The sequence below is a fragment of the Erpetoichthys calabaricus genome, chromosome 15 (genome assembly GCF_900747795.2).
Source record: "Erpetoichthys calabaricus chromosome 15, fErpCal1.3, whole genome shotgun sequence".
NCBI classification, from domain to species: Eukaryota; Metazoa; Chordata; class Cladistia; order Polypteriformes; family Polypteridae; genus Erpetoichthys; species Erpetoichthys calabaricus.
The window spans coordinates 51,500,173-51,525,035 of NC_041408.2; the positions used below are offsets into that span (position 1 = coordinate 51,500,173).

Here is a 24,863-nt window from a genome sequence, read left to right on the forward strand (position 1 = left end):
CTTATACGGCACCTCTGTGTTCTGAGACGTCATTGATGTTGGACCCCCAAGTACTTGTAGGAGTCAACCACCTCTACATTCATTCCCTGAATAGTGACTGGACATAGAGGCTCTTTGGTGCTGAGAAGGTCAATAAGCAGCTCCTTGGTTTTGCTGATGTTAAGTTGCAGAAGGTTCTCAAAGTCCTCCCCCTGACTCATCTCCTCTGTCTCATCCCCCTTATTGATACACCCCATAAGTTCAGAATCATCAGAAGATTTCTGTAAATGACCTGACCTGCTGTTATATTGATAGTCGACGGTGTACCGAGTGACGAGAATAGCAGACAGGCCTGCTCCTGGTCGTGCTTCAGTGTTCCTCACATAGTCCTTGGGTCTCACAAACCATAGTTTCTCCTGCACAGATAGTCCATTACCCTGGACACCAAAGACTCATCCACTTGCATATCTCCGAGTTTACCCCTTAACAGTGATGGCTGGATGGTACTGAAGGCACTGGAGAAATCAAAACACAGAATCCTCACAGTACACAAAGCTTTGTACAGTTGAGAAAACGCTTCATGGAGCAGAGAGACAATTGTATCTTACACTCTTTGTTGTATAGACAAACTGCAGTGGGTCCAGGTGGTCTACCACAAGAGGACTCCTATAGTCCAGGACCAGTCCATTAACATCTCATATCATGAAGACCTTTAAGTGCCATTGGTCAGTAGCCATTTGATGAAGTGGCATCTGCTTTCTTTGAAACAGGAACAATACGAGATGTTTTCCACAGTGGTGGCACTTTTTAGAGCCTTAGGGGCAGGTGACAGAGGACACCTCCTTAGGAAGTAGATTATTGACTCCGTCTGCATAATTTAGCGTGCCCTTTTTGTGTGTCCTTACCTACTTGCTCCCTATTCACAGGTGAGTTCTGGTTCTCTGACGGCTCTCTTGCTGACAAGTCCAAGTTTACTGATCCAGGCCTCATGCCCCTTCCAGACACGGCCACTGGCTTGGACTGGTCCCACCTCGTTGATGCTGCACGTGCATTTGAAGGTAAGAATACGATCACATGACTCCCTTTTGTAATATATAGGATGTTCCCCTTGACGTGATGACCTATAAGCTATGGGGAGTGTATAAAGTAGATTATTTCCGGGGCACCGTAACGTTATGTGCGCTGTGTGGAGGCAGACACAAATGGCCAGTATATTATTGCCTACGGCACCTCTGTAAATGATTTCTTTGTAGCCGTCTTAAATCATTTTTAATTTAACTGAGAATTTAGCAGAATATATCCACTTACTGTATTCTAAGGCACCGATTCAAATGAAATGTACCGCTTACACAAATTTCTTTTTCACAATAAATCTGAATGTCATTTAAAAATGACATTTTTTTTTCTTTTACAGTCCATTATTTTTGAAGGTGTTTGTGGTTACTTTTAATAGGAATAAACAAATATTTGAGAGTGTAAAGAATGGTGTGATGCTTTATGCTATTAGGAGTATCTGAGCCCACTGAGCCAATCGCTGCCTAATGAACTCAACTGTCATGGCAGGGTCAGGTCTCCAATTGCTGTGTTTTCTCAATGTGTCTTCTACTAACTACTTGAAAAGACATTGAGAACGTAAGAGACCCCCTTTATGTGATATGAATTGACAAGGTTTGGAGATTTCTTTATTTGTACTTGAAATATTTAGAAGCTGTTTTGATCAATAAAGCAAATGTAACTTTCCTCTCTTTTTCCAATTCTGACCACTTTGCTTTTGCTTTTGCTTTGTTTTCTAGACCTGTCATATGCTCTCTTTCTGGAAGGTAAAACAATAGTGAATGCTGTCACTTTTCTTGCAGGGAGCTGGTTGACATGACAGCTTGTTACATGCGCTTTTTCTTTTTCCAGTGTGTGATATTCCCTTGTAAGTCTGCTATTAACTGGTGTGTGCAAGTAACAGGCTTGATGAAATGTAAACGCGGGGAAAAAAAGTGTCAAGATGATAACACCGAGGGTGTTGGACATGACTGCACAGTTCAGGTTACATAATGGCAAGCGTGTTTAAGGCTGGACAATGACGAGGATCGACAGATTGCTTCTCTCTGCTCACTCTCCCAGCATGTCACTGTGGCATCACCGCAAACCGCTTAATACCAGACAAAGGTTATCGTTAATCACTGCGTATCCTTCTGCAGATCATTTGTGTGCATTTATATCCTCATCTTGCCTTCAGAGTTTGTTGTATTCTTCTGTGTTAAAGTGAAGGTTTCGATTTTCACTTCTGATATTGTCAGGGAGTCGAGGAATTTCTGGTTTAGAGACGTTTGTTCCCCTCTCTTGGCCTGTAGAGAGCCACTGATATAGGGCAATTTCTGGGTTTTTTTTTGGTTGTTGTTACTTCTGACGTGCTTCTTTGCTTTTTAGAATATAAATAAACCTCTAAAAAAGATATAAAATGCTATACATATAATATATTGTTATACAATATGTGTATACATATGAGTATGTACATTTATGTACAGTATATATGTACAGATATGTTTGTGTGTGAATATGTGAGAGACCTGTTTTTCATTTCATATAAATAAGTGTAAAGAATATTATAAACTGTTAATGGCCAACCAAGCACTCCGTTTAATAAATGAGGGCAAAGCAAAAGGGCAAAGATAAAGTTGTCTTGAGTCCTTGTGAGTCTCTGTTACAAAAAGGCTAAGTGAGTATGGAGCAGATGAGTGCCAACTTCTACTGCCCGTTGGTCGGCTGTCCAGCCTTGACACAGCCGCTGAGATGCTTCCCAAGCCCCCGTGTGCAACACTTACATAGATGTACACAGAGACAGAGATAAAGATAGATGGACAGATACAAATACTGTAGGTATCTGTATATGTGAATATGAGAGAGAGAGAGAGAGTAAGAGACCTATTTTAATTCCGTGTAAATAAGAAAATAGCTGTTGATGGCCAACCGAGTACATCATTTATTCTCTCTAGATCCCTCTTTGTTCTTGATCTAAATATATAGAGAGAAAAAACATGCTTTCTATATAGATAAAAATATGAGTATAAGTATATATACAGTATTTGAATATGAGAGGTGACATATTTTAATTCTGCATAATACAGTAAGTAAACAGAATATCAGATTGTTGATGGCCAACCAAGTGTTCATTTAATAAATGAGGGCAAAGTTAAAGGGAAAAAAGGCAACAATAAGGTCGTCTTGGGTTCTTGCCAGACTCCATCACACAAGGCTAAGTGAGTCTGGTGCAAACGAGTGCCAACTTCCAGTGCCTTTTGTGGTGTAAGGGGCAGGACCACCAGGGTTGCACTGGAACTGACGTTACCCTCTGTCTTGGGACTCTTCCTCTGGCCTGCAGTGAAGAGGTGGTTAGCAGTCACCCTGTGGTCAGCCATCCAGTCTTGACAGCGTCACTTAGATGCTCCCCAAGAATCTTGTGTGAAACACTTATATTTATAAATACAGTATAGAGACTGATATACTGTAGGTACAGAGAGATAGTCATGTTTATATTACAGTATATATAAAATGAAATTTGGTAAAATCCATCCATTCATCCATTTTCCAACCCGCTATATCCTAACTACAGAGTCACTGGAGCCAATCCCAGCCAACACAGGGTGCAAGGCAGGGAAACAAACCCTGGACAAGGTGCCAGTCCATCTCAGTATTAACAGTACAGTATATAAGAATCTAGTTACGGTAAAAATTATATATATTTTAATTATTTTGAGTATTCACGTGTGACCAGGAATATAATCAAATACCAACTGGAAGCAAAAAATAATTTTAGATGGCCTCCTTTTCCAGTTGTGTTCATTTTGGGTGTCCATCCCCAGTTTAAGCTCTTACAGTGAGTTCTGAACAAGCAACAAATTCCAATTGCTGCTGGCATATCACTGGTAGAGAACATCCATTTGGTGAACCTGCCACATTTAGTTTCAGGGTTGTTGGGGAGCAGAACAGCACAGCAGCATTGGGTACAAGGAATCAACTTTGCACTCTCTCTGCCATACTCACCCATGCGGAGTCAATCTAGATTTTCCCGTAAACCTAACCCAAATGTCTTTTGGAATATGGAAGGAAAAGAGCCATTTTTGGAGAAAGCACACTGAGACACTGAGCGGACATGCAAGATCCACATAGACAGTGACCGAGAGGTCCAAACTCCAAACCATGAGGCCAAATCACAGACCACTGTGCCACCCCTAAGTAACGTCCTGTGATTCTTTTTGACTTTTTTTTTTTTCCAACATTATTAGAAATCCTGGACTACAGTGCTCTAGTATAGTGCCACTTGTACTCCACTTTATGTCATAATTTAATACTCTGGAACAGGGAGGAAGATCAAAGCTGAAAATCACAGACAAGGCTCGCTTTTCTCGGAGGAAACCAGCATCTTATGCTATCTGCTAAGTGCCACTGAAATATCTGCGCCATGCCTGTCAGGAATGTCAGCTGTCAATGTTGTCCCTTCCTTTTACCGGTAGATGAAAAGAGATGTTGTTATTTTTAGCTTTCAGTTTGAGACCAGTAGAGCATACAAGCAAAGAGAAAATAAAAAATAATATATATCCAGTATGTGTATATATACTGTATATATGCATGTGTGTGTGTGTGTGTGTATATATATAATATATATATATATATATAATATTTGAACACACACACAGACCTCCCATGAGTGAAACTGTCATTGTCATTCATATTCACTATCTGATGTGTCACTCTGAAAATCTTTATTAAAGCCATTTGAGTTAAATGAGCCTTGGCAGGCTGACAAGATATTATGCCCATAATATGCACAAGTACTCCAGTATTACCAGTCATCATTGGACAACAATGAAAAGTAATCTGATTGATTAGTTATATTTGAAGCCATTTCCAGGCTCTACAAATTAAGCTTTTCAGATGGAAGGCCTCGCCTGCCAAGTCGGTGTTGTTATGGCAGTTAATAATGGATTGCTAAGCAGCAGCCTGTGACAAAATCTTCAGTGAAGTAAGCTTCATTTAAAGTTCATTAGCCTGGATGGCACGGGTTTTGCAACTGTACATTATAGCCGTTCATAATGGGCCTCTCTCTCTCTCTCTCTGCTGTGCAAATCTGTTATCCCTGTGATTCATGAAAAAGATTACACAGTCGTTTTATATTTTTCTCATTGGGGTACATATTATAGGAATGATCCACATCCCTGAATCAACAATAATTTGAAAATAATTGTAGAGCAGACAGTTAGGATTTGTTACGGACGCTTCCCACTGTTTGTGAGCCCCATGAACATGGATACTACGTATGGGTGACATGTCGGGTTAGGAGTTTTTTTTTTTTCTTTCCCCATTTTAGATGGATCCTGCTGATAGAGTAGAACAGTTAACCCGTGATTTGAATCTACCGATTGAATGTCCCTAATCCAAAATAGTTCTGGACTACGTACTTTCGTATTTTGGACTATTTGCATTTACGTAATGAGATTGTAAGAACACATGCTATCAAGTAAGGAAGTGCAGCCAAACCAGCTAAAAGACCTCTGTAATGGATGGCATGCAGGGACTGGCGTCCCGGCCGGGACTGAACAAGGATCCTTACTTGGCTGAGAGGCCAGTGTAATGGAAGGACAAGGGAAGACAACTTATTTAGGTTATGTTTTTTTTTCCCCACAAAACACTGGGTTACAGTACCTCTACAGATACCCACAGGGCATGCTGGGAAATGTAGTCCCTTAAAATGGCCCTGTTGGGTTCCATGGGTGCCATTCAGGTAGTGCGGAAGGGATTAATGGTCCCTATTTTATGGGACTTCTACCTTACCTGGAAATACTTCTGACACAGTCTCATGACACTAGTAGTAGTCCAGGGTCCGGCATAAAGGAAACCGCTCCACTTCAGTACAGGTGACTTGGGAGAGGAGGTGGACAGCACTCACCTAGAGGAAGGGAGGGAGAAAGGAAAGAATTGTGTCCGGGCTTGTGTTTTTTAATGGCATTCAAAGGTATTTTGAACCCGGGACATGTGTTTGTGAGACTAGGTTTGGGGTGCTGCAATGCCCCTTACTCTTCACACCGGTCGTCAGTATAATAGTACAAATCACCAAGCCATTGTTATAAATGGCAAAAGTTGGGAAATAACGACACCCTTGATCAAGCAGGGCACTGCAGCCAAACCAGCTTAATGACGGCTGGCACACTTAATTCATGTCACCGAGTCGCTCTGAGAATGTGCGTTGACATGACAAACAACAAACCAGATAAGAGTCGAATATGATGTACCGACTCTATTGTTGTGCCCTTTAAAGAGGGCCAATGCTGCGTATTCACACTGAAGAACTTTTTTGTTGTGTTTGTCAGTTTTTATCGTCCACCTGTTGTGACTTCTCAGAGAGCCGGCCAACAGGTCAGGAATATCTCCGCTAAACTTCGCTCCATTGTGCCCGCCGTATTGGAAGCCATTGACTTTGTGCCCACATCATGTCCTACAACACCCAAAATTTTAGCCTGTAGTCGGCCGCTGTGAACTTTGGATTTTAAACACGGCCAATCAATTGTACTTTGTAACCGCCTGCCTTGTAACAAAGTAGGATCGTAACTAAACAAACCTACTAAAAGTAAAAGTGTTTATTTTTTATTAAATACTTTAAAAATACAACTCCCTATTAAATGTACTCAAATACAGTTAACAAAAGTAAATGTAATTCGTTACTTTCCACCACTGCCATGAAATGCAACATGTTGCTAAAGATTCATTTTCTGCATTCACACTTGGGCTTCTTTCCTGCTAATTTTGCTGTCTTTCCTTCGGTGCCTTGATTTCATGAACTCATTTGAGATTCCGTAATGGCAGAGGTCAACAGAAAAGCTGAAAACCGAGACTGAACCGTCTCCCCTCCCTGCTAGGTCATAATGGCTGTAACCGTGCCATCTTGTTTTCAGCACTACATTGGGAAGGAAGCCAACAATTCAACACTTGGAGATCATGGCAGCTGGATGATAAGTCGTTCTGCAACAAAATTCAATTACAGAACTCTACCTTGTAACTTTAATTTCCGCTTCATTCCTGCTCACGTTATTTTTGCAGTTGCACTCCATGAGAACGGCGCTATACAATTCTGGAATACTACAAGCAGTTTATTTTTTTTCTCTCCACTCCAGCTCTGAAAAATCACATTGAAATTCATCTCCCAGTTTCACCTCCTTTAATCATGTGACATGTGTGACACACGAATTTGTGAATTTTAGGAGGCCGTCTCATGTTTTTCATTTGTAACTGCTATTGGTGTAAACCGAACACAAACACCTTTGTTCACCGCTGGGCCAGTGAAGTTTTTTCGTTCATTAAGACTCCCATCTTGTTATACCTGGCGTAACTAACTTGGAGTGCATCTCGGATTTTGCTTTGTAACTTTATGAGGAGACCCAACATTATCTGCACCATTTGACCTCCAGATCTTCTAGAGAGGCATGTTTTGAGTGTAATCTGTGTAACAGATGTTAACTGATGCACCTTTACTTACAGCTTACTAATTTCACTTTGCTAAATAATGCAAATTCTCTCCCTGCCACACTCACCATCCACCTACTGACTTTGAGTTTGTACCCTAAAATTAAAGGAATAACTGCTGCTCCCCAGCCTTAAGTGTGTGGAAGAAATGGTTAACCAAATATCTATCACTCCAAATAACCAGGCAGGAGGAAGCTCGTTCATTACATCTTTAAATGCTCTTCACAAAGAGTTAGCAACCGGTTACATCGGCCTACCAAGGGATGATACCCTGAGCAGAGGTGTTAAAGGAATGGTCACAGCACAAAAACCAGAGGCTCATACTTACTGATAACAAAATTTACATAACAGTGCTGAATTAATCCTGACATTGGCTCTGATTGGTTAAAAGACCAGACAGGTTTTCAGCAGACAGCATAACCAGCTTAACTCTTTGAGGGCTGAATATTTTTTCCAAAAAACTCAGTTTTCTGAAAAGCACACAAAGCTATGGTTTCACACATAAGTCAACATAAAACATCTGTTGCTATGTGCTGTGGCTGCTGTTGGCGCATGTTCGGCGTCTCTGGCAGTAGTGGCTGCATGGGGGCACCTCGATGGTCAACAGGAATGCACGTTGGGCCAGCTGCCTGGCTGTCTTTGTACAGCAGGTGGGTGGGTGGTCTGGTTTGTACCACTTGTCATCCTAAGTGGTGGTCCTCACAGGCAAACGCTGCTGTAGGCGCATCAGCTACATGAAAGTGTTCAGTGCCCTGATCAGCTGGGGATGGATCAGAAGATGCTGGTACCTCACTTTCATTTCTGATATCCATCTCCAGATCAGTTGCATCAAACTCGGAGTCCAACAAGTCAGAATTGTATTCAATGAAATTACGTAAAATGTCCATGGAGTATTTTGCTTGGCACATTTTCTTTGTCTCTCACCAGATGTCGGTGCCATTTTATAGGTTGTTTGCTTTTCGCTACTCAAGCACGTGTAGGGACTCGAGGTTAAATCAACAAAGCTATTTAACTTTATTTCTAGCAAAGAGAGTCAAACTAAAATGGAAGAGTGAGTTCTGTTGCAGTTTATAGCTGATTACCATCCTCTTCTCCTGAATTTTGACAAACGTTGACATCAGCCCTGAAAGAGTTAAATACCCAAAATAAAAGTCTCATTCCACTGTTTTCTAGTTCTTCCTCTCCATATTTCTTAAGCTCAGCTCTTACCCTTCATTTATGAAATTTTCTGTGTACGTGACAGCGGGCAAGTCTTACTGGGTACATGAAAGAACTTGACTTCAGCCAATTTCTTCAACCATCCTGTGGAATATTCTGTGTGTTTAACAGAAGTCTCTTCATGATATTCTAAAACAAATTTTATGTATTTCTTTTAAATTACGGAGCCCCATCGGTATAAGACAAAAAATAAGTGTGAACGAATTATGTAACTCATTGGAATGTATTCCGTAAGTCATTCTAAAGAATTATTAAAATCTTATTTTAGTAGCTATTTCTTTATCCTGGTATGCAGTTTAGTGAGCTAGAACCAGAAGAGTATTGCCAGCCAATAGTTTCAGTCTATTCTACATTGTTAAATGCCTATTATCGACTAGATTTTAAACTTACCTTTTTTTCTATTAAGGTTTCCACCACTGACTCCAGAATATCACATCCTCTGAGGAAATTCCATAAATCCATTCTCGTAACTTCTCCTGTCTTTGAAACTCGTTTTTAGGACTCCTCGAAAGAACCGTTTCAACTGCGTGGTCTTCCAACTAGTTGTTCTTACGGTTCACTGATGTTAACACACACTTCACAGTTCACTGAACTGCATACCAGGAAAACTTTACTGGGCGATGTAAAATAAAAATTATCCGTCCATAGGAGTTATGTTAATTTGTTTGAATGAGTTCAAATTTTTTTGGCTTGACACCCACAGGGCTCCCTATAATACCCACTGCTTGCCAAAACACTTTATGCACAAACTAGGTTACCCCTAAATAATTATATTGCTCTCTCACAGGTGTTCTCACTTACAATTCTGCATCTCCATTCTGAAGCATTTAGACTTGACAAAAAGTGGAAGAATAGAAAATAACTGCTTTGCACGTATTCTATTCACTTCAATATGGAAATGGAGATTGTTTTAAAGGAATATTCCACCCAAAATGTTTCTTTTTTTTAACATTACCTAGCCCATGTAGTTTGTAGTGGTGGCTGAGAAAATAATTTTACTCTTGTTTTTCTGGATAAAGGGCATAAGAAAGTCTCTGGAAAAAATGGAACCCGAAGGTGATCAACGCTGGACAACAGCAAACAATATTAAAAACGTGAATTAAAATATCTCACATTCCTCGTGTCATGTAATTCACATATCCGGTCATCCAGTGTTATGCTCACAATATTCCAAACTCGTGTGTTTCTGTTAAAATATTGTTGGATACAGTAGATAGGGTTAGTGCCATGGAGGACAAACGGGCATCCCAGTTGGATGTTGGCATGACCTCTTGCCAAGATGGAACGTGTCACCAGAGGGATGAGCAGAAGCCAGAGGCCAGAAGTAGTTCCATTACCCCATATATTAGGGGGCAGTGGTCTGCTGGAGACAGGGAAGTGGAGTCCAAAAATGCAGATCCTGTGTGCGCAAGGGGGCACGCTCTAGCGGAGGACTGCCAGGGCTCCTAAACAAACCCAGAAGTGCTGCCCACAAATTATTCTGGGTCCAGCGTAAAAGGAGCCCACTTGCTTTACCTCGAAGAGTCCGAGTCAGGAGGCAACAGGCGTCTCTCAACTGTAGGCGGAAGGAGAGGGAAGAGGTCACATTGTTTCTTAGGATTATTGGCTGTGTCCATTGTACTAGATGCTTAGTGGATTAAAAATAAAAATGTGAACCCGTTTCTGTGTTATTGGGTGTGGGCTTTGGGGCTCGGTGATGTCCAATGCTGGTTACAATAGACAGATACTTCATGTGTCCCCAAGGGGAAATTCAAACTTTTTAGGACCTCGAGAAAGAAAAAAGATGTAATAATTTAACAAGCAACAAACCCCCTAACACATATAAGAACTTCTGGCTTAGTTACGGGACAGCTGTTGCTGTCACTAATGGGCTTGTAGGTGGCAGTAAGATGATTCACACCTGTCCAAACGTGCATTGGAAAGCATTGAGTACAGCAGGCTCTACTTGTTGGGTCCACAAATCAATCTGCCATTACAAGTTTGATAGTTCAGGTGACGCCAATTCTCCCAAACATTATGGCGTCCTGAAATGGGGGGACCATGTAGAAAAAGTGTTGTCATTTCTACATCCTGTGACCGGAATGAATGCAAATCCCCTTAAATGAAAGCCTGCCCTGTGCACTTTATTCACAATGCCTGAATTGTTTGATTTGTAATTTTAAACTGTGGAAGCGAGGGAGGTAAATCAAGGAGAAATGTGTCTTTGTCCCAAACATTGTGGAGGGCACTAAATATCTGGCCAGCGGAAGACTGGTGGTCCATCCAGAGTTAATGTTTGCCTTCTAGAGTAGGGTTTAGCTCATGCTAAAGCTGGACTCGGCAGATTAAGACGACTGATGAATAACGTATTCTATGCTTTTATTATCATTTTATTCTCCAGAGTGTATATATAAGAAGTGAGGAAAGTTTTCCGCTTTTACTATTTAAGTAATAATTGCTGTATCTCTTTCTTTTATATGACCTTGAGTGTGAGTGACTTGGTTGGACACACTTTGAGTTCAGTTTTGTGATTCTATCTATCGTAGAAGTTAAAGCTTAAAAATACAGAAAAGGGAAAGCAAATATTTGAAATGTGCAATGACAGTGCATTGTAACCCTGTGGGTATGTCCTCCTCTAAGCCTGCCAGTGTCCTCACATGGCCCGAGTTTTCCCCTTCAGGGGTATGCCGGTCACTGTGCATCCATCTGTCAGTTGATTTTTATATCCGCTTTGTCTCGTTCTGGAATATCATGAGCCTATTCTAGCAGTTGTAGACTACCAGTAATACATAGGATGCAAGCTTTTTACAGGGCACCCTCGCCTACAACTGGGCATTATAACAGCAACCAGTGGAGCTGACTGCATATCTTTGGACTTAACAGAAATTAGCAGAAACCCACGCAAGCATGCAGATTACATGCCCTCTGCATACAAAAGGCATGGCAGCAAACATTTAAACTGGCATTCGAGAGCCAAACATTGTATTCTTAATAGACACGGTATAAGAAACAAATACATTGCTCAAAAACATGAAGGGAACACACAGCCCTCAGAGTCTAACATCAAGCCTATGAAGCTTCAGGGATATCAGTCTGTACAGTTAGGAAGCCGAAGCGATTGTGAATCAACTTCACCTGCTTTGGTGCCAATGAAAGTGAGAACTGGGGCACTGGAGAGGCAACAGCAAGACAACCCCCAAAGGAAATGGTGACCACTGACAATTGCTCTCTCCTTATCCTTCCTGCCTGATTCTTCTCGTTTTCCTAGTGTCCTTGTCACTATTGGTATCATGAGACGGTACCTGCAGTCAATTTAGATTGCACAGGTAGTCCAGCTCCTCCAGGATGGCACATCCATACGTGCCGTTGCAGGAAGATTTGCTGCGTCTCCCAGCACAGCCTGAAGAGCGTGGAGGAGATGCCAGGAGACGTGCCATTACACGAGGAGAGCTGGACCAGGTCGTAGAATGGCATCAACCCAGCAGCATGACCGGTATCCGCTTCCTTTGTGCGAGAAGCCCAACAAAATGACCTCTAGTTAGCTATTAGTGTGCATGTTTGTGACCCTACTGTCACAAACAGACTCCATGAGGGTGGCATGTGGGTCTGATGTCCTCTAGTAGGACCTGTGCTCACAGCCCATCACCAAGTAGCTCTATTAGCATTTGCAAGAGAATACACAATTGTCAGCTGTGTCATTGGCGCCCCATTTTCCTCATAGATGGGAGCAGGACCACCCTGAGCACATATGACAGACATGAAAGAGTCTGGAGACACCCGTGGTGAACGTTATGCAGCCTGCAACATCATCTAGCATGACCAGTTTGGCAGTGGATCAGTGATGGTCTGGAGAGGAATACATTGGAGGGTCGCACAGACCTTCACATGCTAGGCAACGGTACCCTGACTGCTTTTAAGTACCAGGATGAAATTCTCAGAGCTATTGTCAGACCTTACACTGGTGCAGTGGGCCCTGGGCTCCTCCTCGTGCAGGACAATGCCTGGCCTCACGTGGCCAGAGTGTGTAGGCAGTTCCTGGATGATGAAGGCTTTGATGCCATTGACTGACCCACTTGTTCCCCAAACCTAAATCCACCCGAGAACATCTGGGATGTTATGTTTCAGGGTGTCAGACGCCACCAAGTAGCGCCACAGACTGTCCAGGAGCTCACTGATGCCTTGATCGAGATCTGGGAGGAGATCCCCCAGGACACCATCCACTATCCCATCAGGAGCAGGCCCAGACATTGTTGGGAGTGCATAGAGGCACGTGGGAGCCATACACACTATGGAGTCACAGGATGAGTCACCATGATGAAATTCACATGAGTTGGATAAGCCTGCGATTTCAATTTTTAACTTTAAATCAGTGAATGTGAATCCAGCCATCAATGGGTTGGTGATTTTGGTTTTCATTGACCATTGTTACATCATTTTGTTCTCATCAAATTACATGGTATGACTCAGTAACGATTTTCTACTTGAATAGTTCATTCATCAAGATCAAATGTGTCATTTAAGTTTTCCCTTAATTTTTTTGAGCAGTGTGTATTTGAGTTCAATATCTCATAATTTTGAGATACTAGGGGGCTCTGGCCCCTGCTCGCTTCTCTCACCAACCCCTAGGTAGGCACTATGCATTAGCCACTTTGCAGATCTACTGCTCGCGTATGGGGATGCGGATGTAAATTTAAACAGATTATTTTCATGGCAATTGTTACATATGCATAATAGACCTAACTATTTTACATTACAGTGAGTAATTAACCATATTAAAAAATAGTAAAACGTAATATATTGAAAGAAAATTGTGTTTCATGTTGCATTAGATGTATTTGTTGCGTTATACGTTTTTGTTCTGTTTGGCTTTGAAATTAATACACAGATACATTTTAAACTTACACTTTTACTGTAAAACTTAAGTAAAAATAATATTTAGAATTTACTTTTTTGTTAATTTCGCATTGAATTTTGATTCCTTGTTTGGAGTTACATCTGTAACTGTAAACATTTTAATACGAATAGCATATCAAGATCTCCTTTGGTGTCTTAATGTTATCTGCGGAAGATGTACTACATTACCTTTCTTATCGCCTGTTAAAATTTTACATGTTAGAATTGTTTAACCAATTTTAAATACAACTAATCTTGTCCTTTGGCATAGCCCATCACTCATACATAAATTATGCGATAACATTACGATACATCCTTATTTCAACAGTAATTCGGCCGGTGGAGGACCGGACAGTGTTAATGGTTCTAGATTTTCTACAAGAAATTGTAAGTTAATGTTTTCATCTTCCGCACGATCACCACCAACTGTTTCAGCATAGTCTATTGATACACATTTAAACAGTTTCCTGTGTTGCCAATCAACAATTTTCACGTTAATTCATTTGACTTTGTTTCTCGATGCTAGGATTGCCCGTGTACTCGTTTCTTCTGTTGATAGCCCTTCGGGATGAAATTCTTCAATAAGATTTGGACATAATAAGTCGTCTTTGATTTGGGAACTTAGTGAGGAAAACGTAAAAATTTATAAGAGCTGAGAGCACAGGAAGTGTGTCTGACAAAAACATTCACACGAATGAGAGATGAGTGGACCGTGGGCGTGGGGCGTTAACCGGAAATGGTTGAGAGGAGGACGGGACTTGAAAAACTCTCTTGGCAATAGTCTTGTCTTGTCTCAAGATTTTCTTTTATAATAGAGAGATTTGACAAGCAGTAGTAAATATGGTCTTCTCTAGTAAAAATCAAAATGTTCTGCCCATTATCTCCAGTCATTCATTTAAGAACTTAACTTTATTATGCAATTCGTTTCATTACCTTCTGAATTCTCGTTTATTGAAAGTCGACTTGCAGTGCAGATGGATGTTTTCTTTTTCCAAATAGTTAACCTGTATTTACTCTGATGACTGCTCTGGAGCAGGTGCTGAATGAAGACTTTGCTTTCCTTCTCCGCGGCGATTGTGGCTGGCATAATTAGAGTGCTGGCCCACTTCACTCCTGCTCTCTGCCAGGGGTCCTGCTTTAAAGCCATGTTGGTGGAGCTGCTTGAGCATTCTGTGGTTCTCTCTCTGTTGTTTGCCTTGTTAGACTTTTAAACAGGATGTTGAAGCACAAGCTCTTTTCTTAGTAGAAACTCTGCGTTTAATTCCAGGTCTTGACTTAGATGAGGATCCTGGCCCAGTCTGTCACCACAGTGCTTTTCTAGGTGAAGCTTTGGCATGGAATGACTAGTTTAAAAATACTTTTTCTTTTTCTGTGCATGTTTGCATGAGTAAAATTATATAGAAAAGCATTTTTCTCCTATCCCTCGAGGTCTTAAGAGTCTGTAATTGACCAGTGCAAGAGAGAGACGGAGTGCGAAATGTGATGCTCGTCCAATTGGTGTTACCCAATCCCAACCTTTTCATCTGTCCTCTCTCTCGACATTGGCACAAACCCTTATTTTTTTTTTTTCTTTCTGTTTCATAGCCTCATGTATTAAAGATGATCTGAAGCTATTTTTTATTTCCACTTGGTTTGCAATGGCACAAATGTCAGCTTTGGCTTAATCTACAAATTCAGTCTGGGGCTGGAGAGAAAAGAAAAAAAAAACAAAAAAAACAAAGCAAATAGATGTGAAGCCTGCCAGTGAACTAACTTGATTAGCTTCTGCATGTACTGATTTAAAAAATGACTGTGTTCCCTTTATATTTCACAGACCAGAGAGTGGCATCCTTTTGCACACTGAATGATATGCAACAGGCCCGAGCCTTGGAGATTTCACAGAAATTGTCCCAACAAATTGCCGAATCAGCAGGGAAGCACCTTAATGAGACTGGGTAAGCCTGGGCATCTTAACACGACCTGCTTTGGCAGCACTGGCACATGAAATGTCTCTAGATATTGAACGCTGAAAATATAATTACTGGGTAGTGAATGTGTACTTACATTGTAAGCAGGTATTGCTATGAGTATTTCAAAGTTACAGTGCTGTGCAAAAGTATTCAATCCTCTTGAAAGTCATCCTACTTTTCTGTGTGACAGGTTTCTACACATATTTATCCATTCGGTATTTTCAGTGTGAACTCTTATGCTGTAATAATACATTTCCAAATTCCAAATAAACATTTTTCCGTAAATATTTAACTGAAGAAGAACAACTCCAGAGTTTGTGTTTCCCAAGTATTCAAGCCGTACACATTCATATTTTGTCGAGAAGCCTTTTGCTGCAATAGCAGCCTCAATTCTTTTGGGGTATGTAAGTATGGCCCAGTTCAGGAGTGATTCTTCCACTTTATTCTTTGAGAATTGATAGAGACCCTCTAGGTTGGTGGGATGGCTCCTCTGGACAGCAGTTTTCAAATAGTGCCACAGATTATCAATAGGGTTAAGATCTGGACTTTGACTCGGCCATTCCAAAACATTCCCCGTTCTGTTTCAGAGCCACTCCAGTGTCACTTTGGCCTTATGCTGAAGGTCATTGTCATGTTGAAAGATGACTCTTCTCCCAAGTTGTAGGTTGATGACAGACTGGAACAAGTTCTCCTGCGATATTTGAGTCCCTTCAACTTTGACAAGATTCCCAGTCCCAGCACATGAAAAGCATCCCCATAGCATGATACTGCCACCACCATATTTCACTGTAGGTGTGTTGTTTCCTGAGACATGGGCAGTGTTGGTTTTACATCACACATACAGTACCTCATTGATGTCTGACCACAAAGTTCTGTTTTGGTCTCATCTGACACTAAGACCTTCTCCCACATCTTAACTGAGTATTTCTAATGCTTTGCAGCAAATGCCATTTGTGATTTTATGTGGACCTTCTTAAGGAATGGCTTCTTTCTTACTATTCTCCCATAGAGGTCTGTTTTATGGAGACCTCTTGAAATTGTTGACCTCTGCACCTCCACTCCAGTTTCACCCTAAGAGCATTGCAGACTTCTGAGAGTGACAGGTTGGATTTTTAGTCGCCTCTCTGACCAGTCAACGTCTTGCTCTGATGTTTAGTTTTGAGGGATGGCCTGTTCTAGTAGGAGTCTGGTGCTGTGATGAACCTTCCACTTTCTGATGATGGATCTAGCAGTGCTTAACAGGACATTCACACCCTTGTATATGTTCTTGTCACCATTTCCTGCCTTGTGCATTTCAATGTCTTGGTTTCTCACATGAACAGAATGTTCCTTTGTCTTCATTTGTGCAGTGATTGGCCAACAAAGAATATGACCTTACAAAGGGGGCTTTTATATCCAGAGAGATGGAAAGGACTCACAAGTAGGACCTCATTATGTTTAATTTTGATTGCCAAATGACTGTCACTGTGTGTCATTTGTGTAAACCTGGGTCTTCCAAGGCACAGACGTTTAAATACTTAATGCCAACAGTAAATTTGGAGTTGTTCTTCTTTAGTTAAATATCTACAGAAAATGGTTTACTTAGACTTTGGAAATGTGTTGTTACAACATGAGAGTTCACATTAAAAAATACTGAAGGGATAAATATGTACAAATCTTCTGACATGCAGAAAATTAGGATAACTTTCAAGAGGACTTTTGCACGGCACTGTAACTAGCCATAAGAGTATGTCCTACCATCCATGGAAAGAAGGCTAGGATATTGGATGGGTGAAGGAGGATGAGAAAATGAATAAATAAGTTGTTTGCATACATCCTTCTATGCATATATGTAACTTGTACGCTTAAATGCATGTTTGATACAGTTGGTCCTTCGTTTCCGTGGATTCCACCAACGATGGATCAAAAATATTTGAAGGGCCAAAAAAAAGTTTGTCAACACCAAGCACTACGCTGAATTCATGTGAAAGAAGTGATGTGTAGGTGTGCCCTGCTGTAGCCTCGTACCATTTCACAAACCCTCAGTCCTTCTCCTGCATTGTTCACCTCACATCACATTCATTTGCCACTGGTGTTGTGTGTACCCTTTGTGTCTTTGGAAATTTTGTTTTTGATTTTGATACTTAATTTCCCCTCTGAGATTAATAATCTTTTTGCATGATCCTGTTGTGGAGGTCAGAGCACAACATGGCCCCTAAAATAGCAATTAAGTGGTCAAAGCAATCCCTCAAAGGCTAAGAGGGAACGTAAAGTGCTGTCTCTTGACGAGAACGTCTTTTGAGAAGTGGCTATGTTGCCTGCTGATTTGGACCATGAAGACAATAAACAACAATTTATTTCTTGTGTGGCCCCAAAATCACACAAGGAATGCCTCAATGGGTTTTAACATGCCCCTAGTGTTGACATTCTAAGATGAGAATAAAAACTCCCACAAACAAAAAATACCTTATAGGAAAAAAATGGAAGATGATAGGCTGCATTAATAATGGAGATGTGTTGGAGTACAGGAAAGTAGTGGAGGGCTCTGTCTTGTGGTGCTGGGACAACAACCTGCAGTTCAACATCAATGAGGGAAAAGAGCTGCTGGTGGACTTCTGACGTGCCAAGCAGCTTCTGCTGGTTCGGCTTTCTCAGTGCCTTCTGTATGTTCAGAACTGAAGGTTTAATTCTCTTTGCCTGCCACAGCAGGATATGCCCTTTAGTCCACTGATGCACTTGCTTGTTCTTCTCTGCACAGCTTCTAGTACTGTTCTGTTTTCTTTTTTTTTTTTTTGGTAGTGTGATGGCCAGAATTACACTCAGTACTCCAGATGTGGTCTTTCAAGTGCTTTTAATTTCAGTTCCCACTGTTAAACCATCTGGAGTGGAACGGGCGCACAGTCCTCCGTAAATACCACACGAGTACATGCCCTGCCGAGGCCCATGATTGCACATAATCACTAATGTCAGCCGCTTCTCTTGAGGAAGCTACTATGCTAGGCAGAACGTTGTGTTAGAGGAATATTAATGGCCTTTTACAGCTCATGTTGTTATAACGCATTTTCAGATGCCCTTTTTTGATGTGTCGTTGGCATACGATATGTAGTTTAACAGGACTGTCCAGTCAGCAGTGATTTAAGCTCAGTTAACTGGCCACGCTACGTGGGTGCCCTGTACCAAGAGAAGAAGGTGTCCATCTTTTAAAACTGAATGGTTTAACTTTAAAAGTGTTGGGTGTTCATATTATAAAATATAAGACTCTCCTGAAATGAAGTTGGGTTCCCCCTTAAAATATTTAGGTTGGAATCTTGTCATCTTTAACCTGTAACCACAAACCTCCGACTTTTTACTTTCTCTCTTTTTTCCCTCTTTTCCTTTTTAGTCTAAATTCATAATTTTTTAATTGGGTGGCTTTTCTGTATTTCCCCCTTTTCCTTTTAAGAGGGAATGCAAAACACTAGCATGACACCCCTGTCAAATAATAATACAAAGCGTACATGACACGTTTTTCTCCCTAATTGGGGCTCATCAAGTGCACAGACCTTTGCTTTCCCTGGCGGGGATCGAACTTTGTATGGCAGCTCTTCGTTATACCACGGCAGCTGGTTCACTTACTTGGCAGGGTGTAGATCGGAGTATTATACCCATAGGTCTGAATTGCAGTCTGATTATTTGGGTGCTTACCTACCAGGTAATGCTTGTGGCAGTGAATGTTTGCCAAATGGCTGACCAACCACAAGTGTTACCTGGTAGGTGAACACCCAGATAATCAGATATATGTGTATGTATGTATGGATATATGTGCGTGTGCGTGTGTGTATATATATTGTGGAAGACAGCCCGGACACTGGCAGTTCTAAAAAAAAAAAAAAAAAAAAAAAAAAAAAAAAACGCACACATTTTATTTACAAGGTCCCCAAAGTCCAAGTCCCGCACACACACACAGTGCTTCAGCACCAAACACTCTTTGCTCTTTGGCCTTTCACTGGTCCTCCTTGGGCCGCCTTTCCTCCTCACTCCCGAGCGTTGCCTTCTTCCACCCGACTCTGGCTTTCTGATTGTAGAAAGGCAGTCCCCTTTTATCTCCATCTGGACGTGATTCAGGTCCCTCCGATGAACTTCCAGCGGCACTTCCTGGTGTGGCGTAAGTGCCGCACAAGCACCCGGAAGCACTCTGGGTGACCCTGGAATTCCTCCCACCAGCACTTCCAGGTGTGGCGGAAGTGCTGGTTTCCAGGTTTCTAGGATCCTTCCTGGATCCCCCTGACGGTGGCCACAGGCCCCAATAGGGTTGAGCTTCCAAGCTCGATTCTCATGGCCCCCATAGCGTCCCAGCTGGGTATGACACCCAGCCGTCTGCCACAATATATATATAATATAAAATGTTTGTGTGTATTTTGGCCTCCTGTGGAAGTCACGGATCTTCCAAACAGCAAAAGAAAGTTTGGGGCATCAACCGGATTGTTGCTTTTATTGTTAATTGACAAACGATAAGTAAAGAATAAAGTAATGATGCTCTACGGCGTGTGTCCCATATGCAAGGACTAACACAGAAGGATTTTGCAATGCAGTCGTCTCTAGCGGAGCTCCATCCAGCAGTCGCGAAGGCCAGTAACATGACGCCTCCTTCTGGGACACCCAGGACTTTATGGTGGCTGAACCAGAAGCGGCGGGCTTAATCACCGTCTCTGGGGGGCTTCTCTGTGCTATGGTGAAAGAAGGAGAAGACAGGGTTAGTGACAGCACCCTCTCTAGTCTCTGCAGGTTACAATATACCTTGACTAAGCATGTGAAGGAGGTGCTCTGACACACATACGTAACTATATATATATATATATATATATATATATATTTTTATAATACTCAATTTTTGCTCCTCCTTTGTTGACTGTCTAGTTCTAGTTCAGGCTCAGTGTTAAAAACCTGACCAGTGATTTTGCATTCCATTAGTCACTCATGGTGTGAAAGCCATGTTTTTGTACTTGGAGCTTGCAGATCTTTATTTGTTTGTTTATTTGTTTTTCTTTTAGGGAAAGTTCTCCTGCAACACTTACTGGCAAAGTAAATCAGCTGGAAGTAATTCTCAGGCAGCTACAGTATGATCTGAAAAAGGTAAAATGCTTTTCTAGTTCTGTATGTTTACTGCTGTAAATTCCCAGTGGCTTTGGAAAATGAACTCCTCATTAACTGATGGTCCCGTCAATACAGCAATCGGTAGGGTGTATGAACTCCTAAACAGTACAACATTGTCATTTTGACTTAAAGGGGTCCAGCTTTGTTGGCAGGTAAAGCATGATATTTAATTAATTAGTTAATGTAATGCCAAGTGGTGCAATCAAACCTGAGGAGAATCTGACCTCAGCCTGGTTTGTCATCCATCTTGTTGTTCATAGACTGAACCAAGCTGGGTTGTAAAAGACCACTTTTTGATCTGTCCGGCTTTATTACTGCCTTTGGTCTTAAAAAAATCATATTTGTAAACTGTGCTGCTGTCTTGTGCTTCAAGGACGTATTTGAAGTACTCATTTTCACGCATTTCTGATTGGATTTTCCTTATCGTTATTTGAAACTGAAGATGTTCCTGTAGTCTGCTGAATTTTCTCTTCACTTTTACTGTTTACTTGAGCTGCCAAGCATTACAAATGCAGCCTATCAAGCACAGATGAGAGTTTTGTCCATCTTAACTTATTTTCTCTCAACTTAAACTAATGGATTCAGTTGATTTATGTAGTAAGTCTAATTTTTAACCTTTAAATTTGCTTACATTTATTGTGCTTGTTATTTTTTCCTTGCCAATATTAAGATGTGGGTATGAGGAATCCATTGTAATGTCGGTTTTCTTCCTTATTTCATTTACTGTTTTGAATTCATAAAACTGGAAGAAGCAGTATGAGCACTGTAAATGGCTTTAACCAACCAAGCCAAACCATTTTGATGCTGGCTTTAAAGGTCAGGCCCCCTAGGGCATCAAAAACGTAGCGTTTGTCAGTCATCGGACTCCTGAGTGGCCAGTTCATCAAACTTGAATCCTAATGATTCGTTGTAACGGCTTGTCCTGAGAATGTTTTAGTCATGTCGGTTTACATGCTTAGAATTTGTTTTGCCTCGAGAATCCTTTGATTTCTAACCCATGTACTCCTTGCCTTCCAAGTTCACATTTTATAAATCGTCTGCTCTTCACTCCATTGTTTCCAACAGCTGTGATCGTGAGTTGAAACTGAACCATCCTGACAACCTAATTTTTTTATTTTTTTTGCCTTTTTAATCCTTCCAGGAGAAAGAAGACAAAGAGATCCTTCAAGTCGAGGTGCAACATTTGAGGCAGGACAACATGCGCCTTCAGGAGGAGTCCCAGACGGCGGCCGCGCAGCTGAGAAAATTTACCGAGTGGTTTTTTCAGACGATTGACAAGAAACCTTAACATTCATTTTGCTCAACTGAACTTGCGACAGTCAAACGCCCTGACCCATTCATTCAATAGTGGAATGTAACGCAAGGCCGTACCGTAGGGAGTAGATGTAGCTAGAAACCTGCTTCTGGCCGCGTTCAGCTGGAGCCAGCCGTGGCGCTAGTCGAAGAGAACTGACTCGTATTTATGGAAACGATCACTATGGGAATGTAATTAAAACAGATGAATTTAGTTTGTGCTCCTGACGGAAGAACTGTATATAAATTATATAAATGAATGTAACTTATGGTGTCATTTCTGACCATTTTAACAAAGGCAAATTTTGGTGCTCTCCGTGATTTAACAGCAAGGTCGAAATCCTTTAATAATTTTATCTGTTCAAATATTAACCAGCCTCTCTCCTGGCATTCTGAGCATTGTAAAATATTCTAGCCAAGCAGTAACTTTGATGTTTTAAAGGTGCTCTATTTTTTTGTAAGTAGCTTCTTTTCACGGTCACAGTGTAATAGCAATAAGAGGGTAGCGTCAGTAGTCACAAAACTGTGTTTACAGGTTAGCACTAATGTGATATACGCGTGGAAATGCCGTTGTTTTAAAAACAAAAAAAAATTTTTTATTTATTTGCAGGAGCAAATGGTGCCTGATATGCGTAAGGATTGGATTACCTTCTGTTTTGTTTCTCGATCACATGCCTTGTACGCGGCTCACGCGCCGAGCATATGCCCACCTACTCTTTTATTTCTTTTGTAAAGTTTACCTGCAACTGAGCAGTTCATACACGGGACGTGAGCCAGCGCGGTCATACGTACAGTTGCCAAACTTGTTAATCTTTGTACAGAACCTCTGACGAAGTGTCTTGTATTTAACACCATTATTTAAGCTTATTTAACCGCAATTTTTTTTTTTTTTTATTATTATTATTTTATTAAGATTTGTTTTGGTTTGTTTATCTGCACTATGAAAATTACATCTCTGTAGCTTGTCAGGGCTATACTGATGACTTCTAGAAACTCCAACATTTGGATGCTGCTAGTACACAGTTCATTGGTTTGTATGCTTTTTTCCAATGTCTTTCTTTTGTTTCTCTTTCATTGAAGATGGGACATATGTTTGCTTTTTTTAAAATAAATGTACAGTAGGACATAAACATTTGTTGTAGTCCTGAATTTCTTTTTCTTTGTACTGTCTTCTATGAAATGTTATCGAAGTAATGGTATGACTTTAAGTGGCACAGTCTACTTAAGGCCATGTCTCATTAGGGCCGACATATACTTGACGCTAGGAGACACGTGCGTTAGTGGACGCTGCTGCTGCTACATGCGCAGTGTACTGCCTGTACGTGAGCGTGTGCTTTATGTAAATCTGGAGGATTCCACCAGGTGGCAGTGTGAAAAATCGTCCGGTTTCGCTGTGTTGTGAGATGAGGTGAGAGAGAGATGTCGAAGATACAAATTTTTTGCCTTCTGATGCTGTCGTAAAGGTGCCAATAAACAGAAGGCAGCAGTGACACTTGAGATGGCATGCGAGACCTGTAAATGTATTTAGTTTGTTATTTATTAAAATGTTATTTATCTTAGTATCGCATCATTACAGTGGGGAATTTGCAATGCTTGTGTTGCGTATGCAAGAAATAGATGAAGAGCACCATGAATACTTTCGTATGTCAGGGTCGGTTCCTTTTGTTTTAAATGTGACCTAAAGATAAAATTGGCTTGATGGTTTGCTTCACCGCATCGAACCATTCATTAAATGTTGCTGAGTTTTTTGCATTGTCTCGAAATCGAGGAGATACTGAGTCAGTAAGGCAGGATCCACGTGAGTCAAACGCATAGAAAAGAAACTTCTCAGTCCAATAAAGTTTGTTTTAAAAGGGTTTTAGTGAAAACAGTTCGCACAAAAACAGAGAAAAAAGTTGTTACATATGTAGAATGACAGGAAAAAATGGTTCTTCTGGTTAAACTTCAGTTACTTCCTCTACTTAAAGGTTGAGTTATTTCTCTATGGCAAGTTTACATATGCTTTACTTAACACATTCTGTACGTTCTATACGTACGGCTCGGCACATTCAACAAGGCACGATTTGAAACTGTGTGCCCTCTATGCCTTACCAACTGCAAGGCCGATCATACACTGGGACTGATCTGCAGCCAAAGGGACAAGCAATAATCAGAATATTCCATTTCAGTTTAGCTTGTGGGGGTTATAAAAGAACCTCCCATTGACTATTTACTAAAATATATAGGCAGACATTTTAACATATTTAAGAAAATACTTCTATCAGTTTAACATAACCTAAAAAACGAACAAATGGCTCTTACATTTGTAGCGGTCTGGTGCCACCAAGATTCACAATGTCGAAGAGACGGTGATTTATTTATTTTTTTGGTGGAGATTCCAGGGGCGCACCCAGCCTTGGCCCGACCCACACACACTCGCAAGCAGAGACAAAAAACAACAGGTGATAAAACAATTAAAGAATGTATTAACCACTACTAAATAATCCCACCCTAGTCCCTTTATGGCGATGCACAATAAACACAAACAAACCACAACAATAAACACTCACTATAAACTCCAGGGAAAATGGCAACAGATGAAATGCAATGATGGAGGTAGATAGTCCAGGGGTCAGCATGTTGAATGGAATTGTAAAGATCGTCCTACTGCTGTTCCCTGATGATATGAAGACGGGTGAATGGAATCAGGAGCGCTCCTTCACAGGATGACAACAAATCCTCGGACAGTCTTCATGTGCAGGAAGACACCAGACAGACCATACTCCAAAACAAGAGACGATCCAGGACAAAACAAAAATTCACAGGTATCAGAATGGAAGGTAGACAGACAGGAACGTCAGACACAAAATACCTCTCCTCTCTTGGTATCACTGACCCTCTTTTAAATGTTGCGCTGGCCTCCTTGTACCCAACAGACCCTGCACCCTAAGT

At 41.1% G+C, this 24,863-nt stretch overlaps 1 protein-coding gene across 1 annotated transcript in view; it reads left to right on the forward strand.

The window, feature by feature from the left end:
- LOC114665665 (signal-induced proliferation-associated 1-like protein 2) overlaps nt 1-23,062 on the forward strand; it is a 310,605-nt gene extending 287,543 nt beyond the window's left edge. Inside the window, 6 exon segments of the mRNA XM_051919363.1 lie at nt 906-1,037; nt 1,773-1,799; nt 14,846-14,899; nt 15,392-15,512; nt 20,537-20,618; nt 21,781-23,062. Coding sequence (XP_051775323.1) covers nt 906-1,037; nt 1,773-1,799; nt 14,846-14,899; nt 15,392-15,512; nt 20,537-20,618; nt 21,781-21,927 — 563 coding nt within the window. The 3' untranslated portion in view covers nt 21,928-23,062.
- Nucleotides 23,063-24,863: the final 1,801 nt, after the last annotated feature.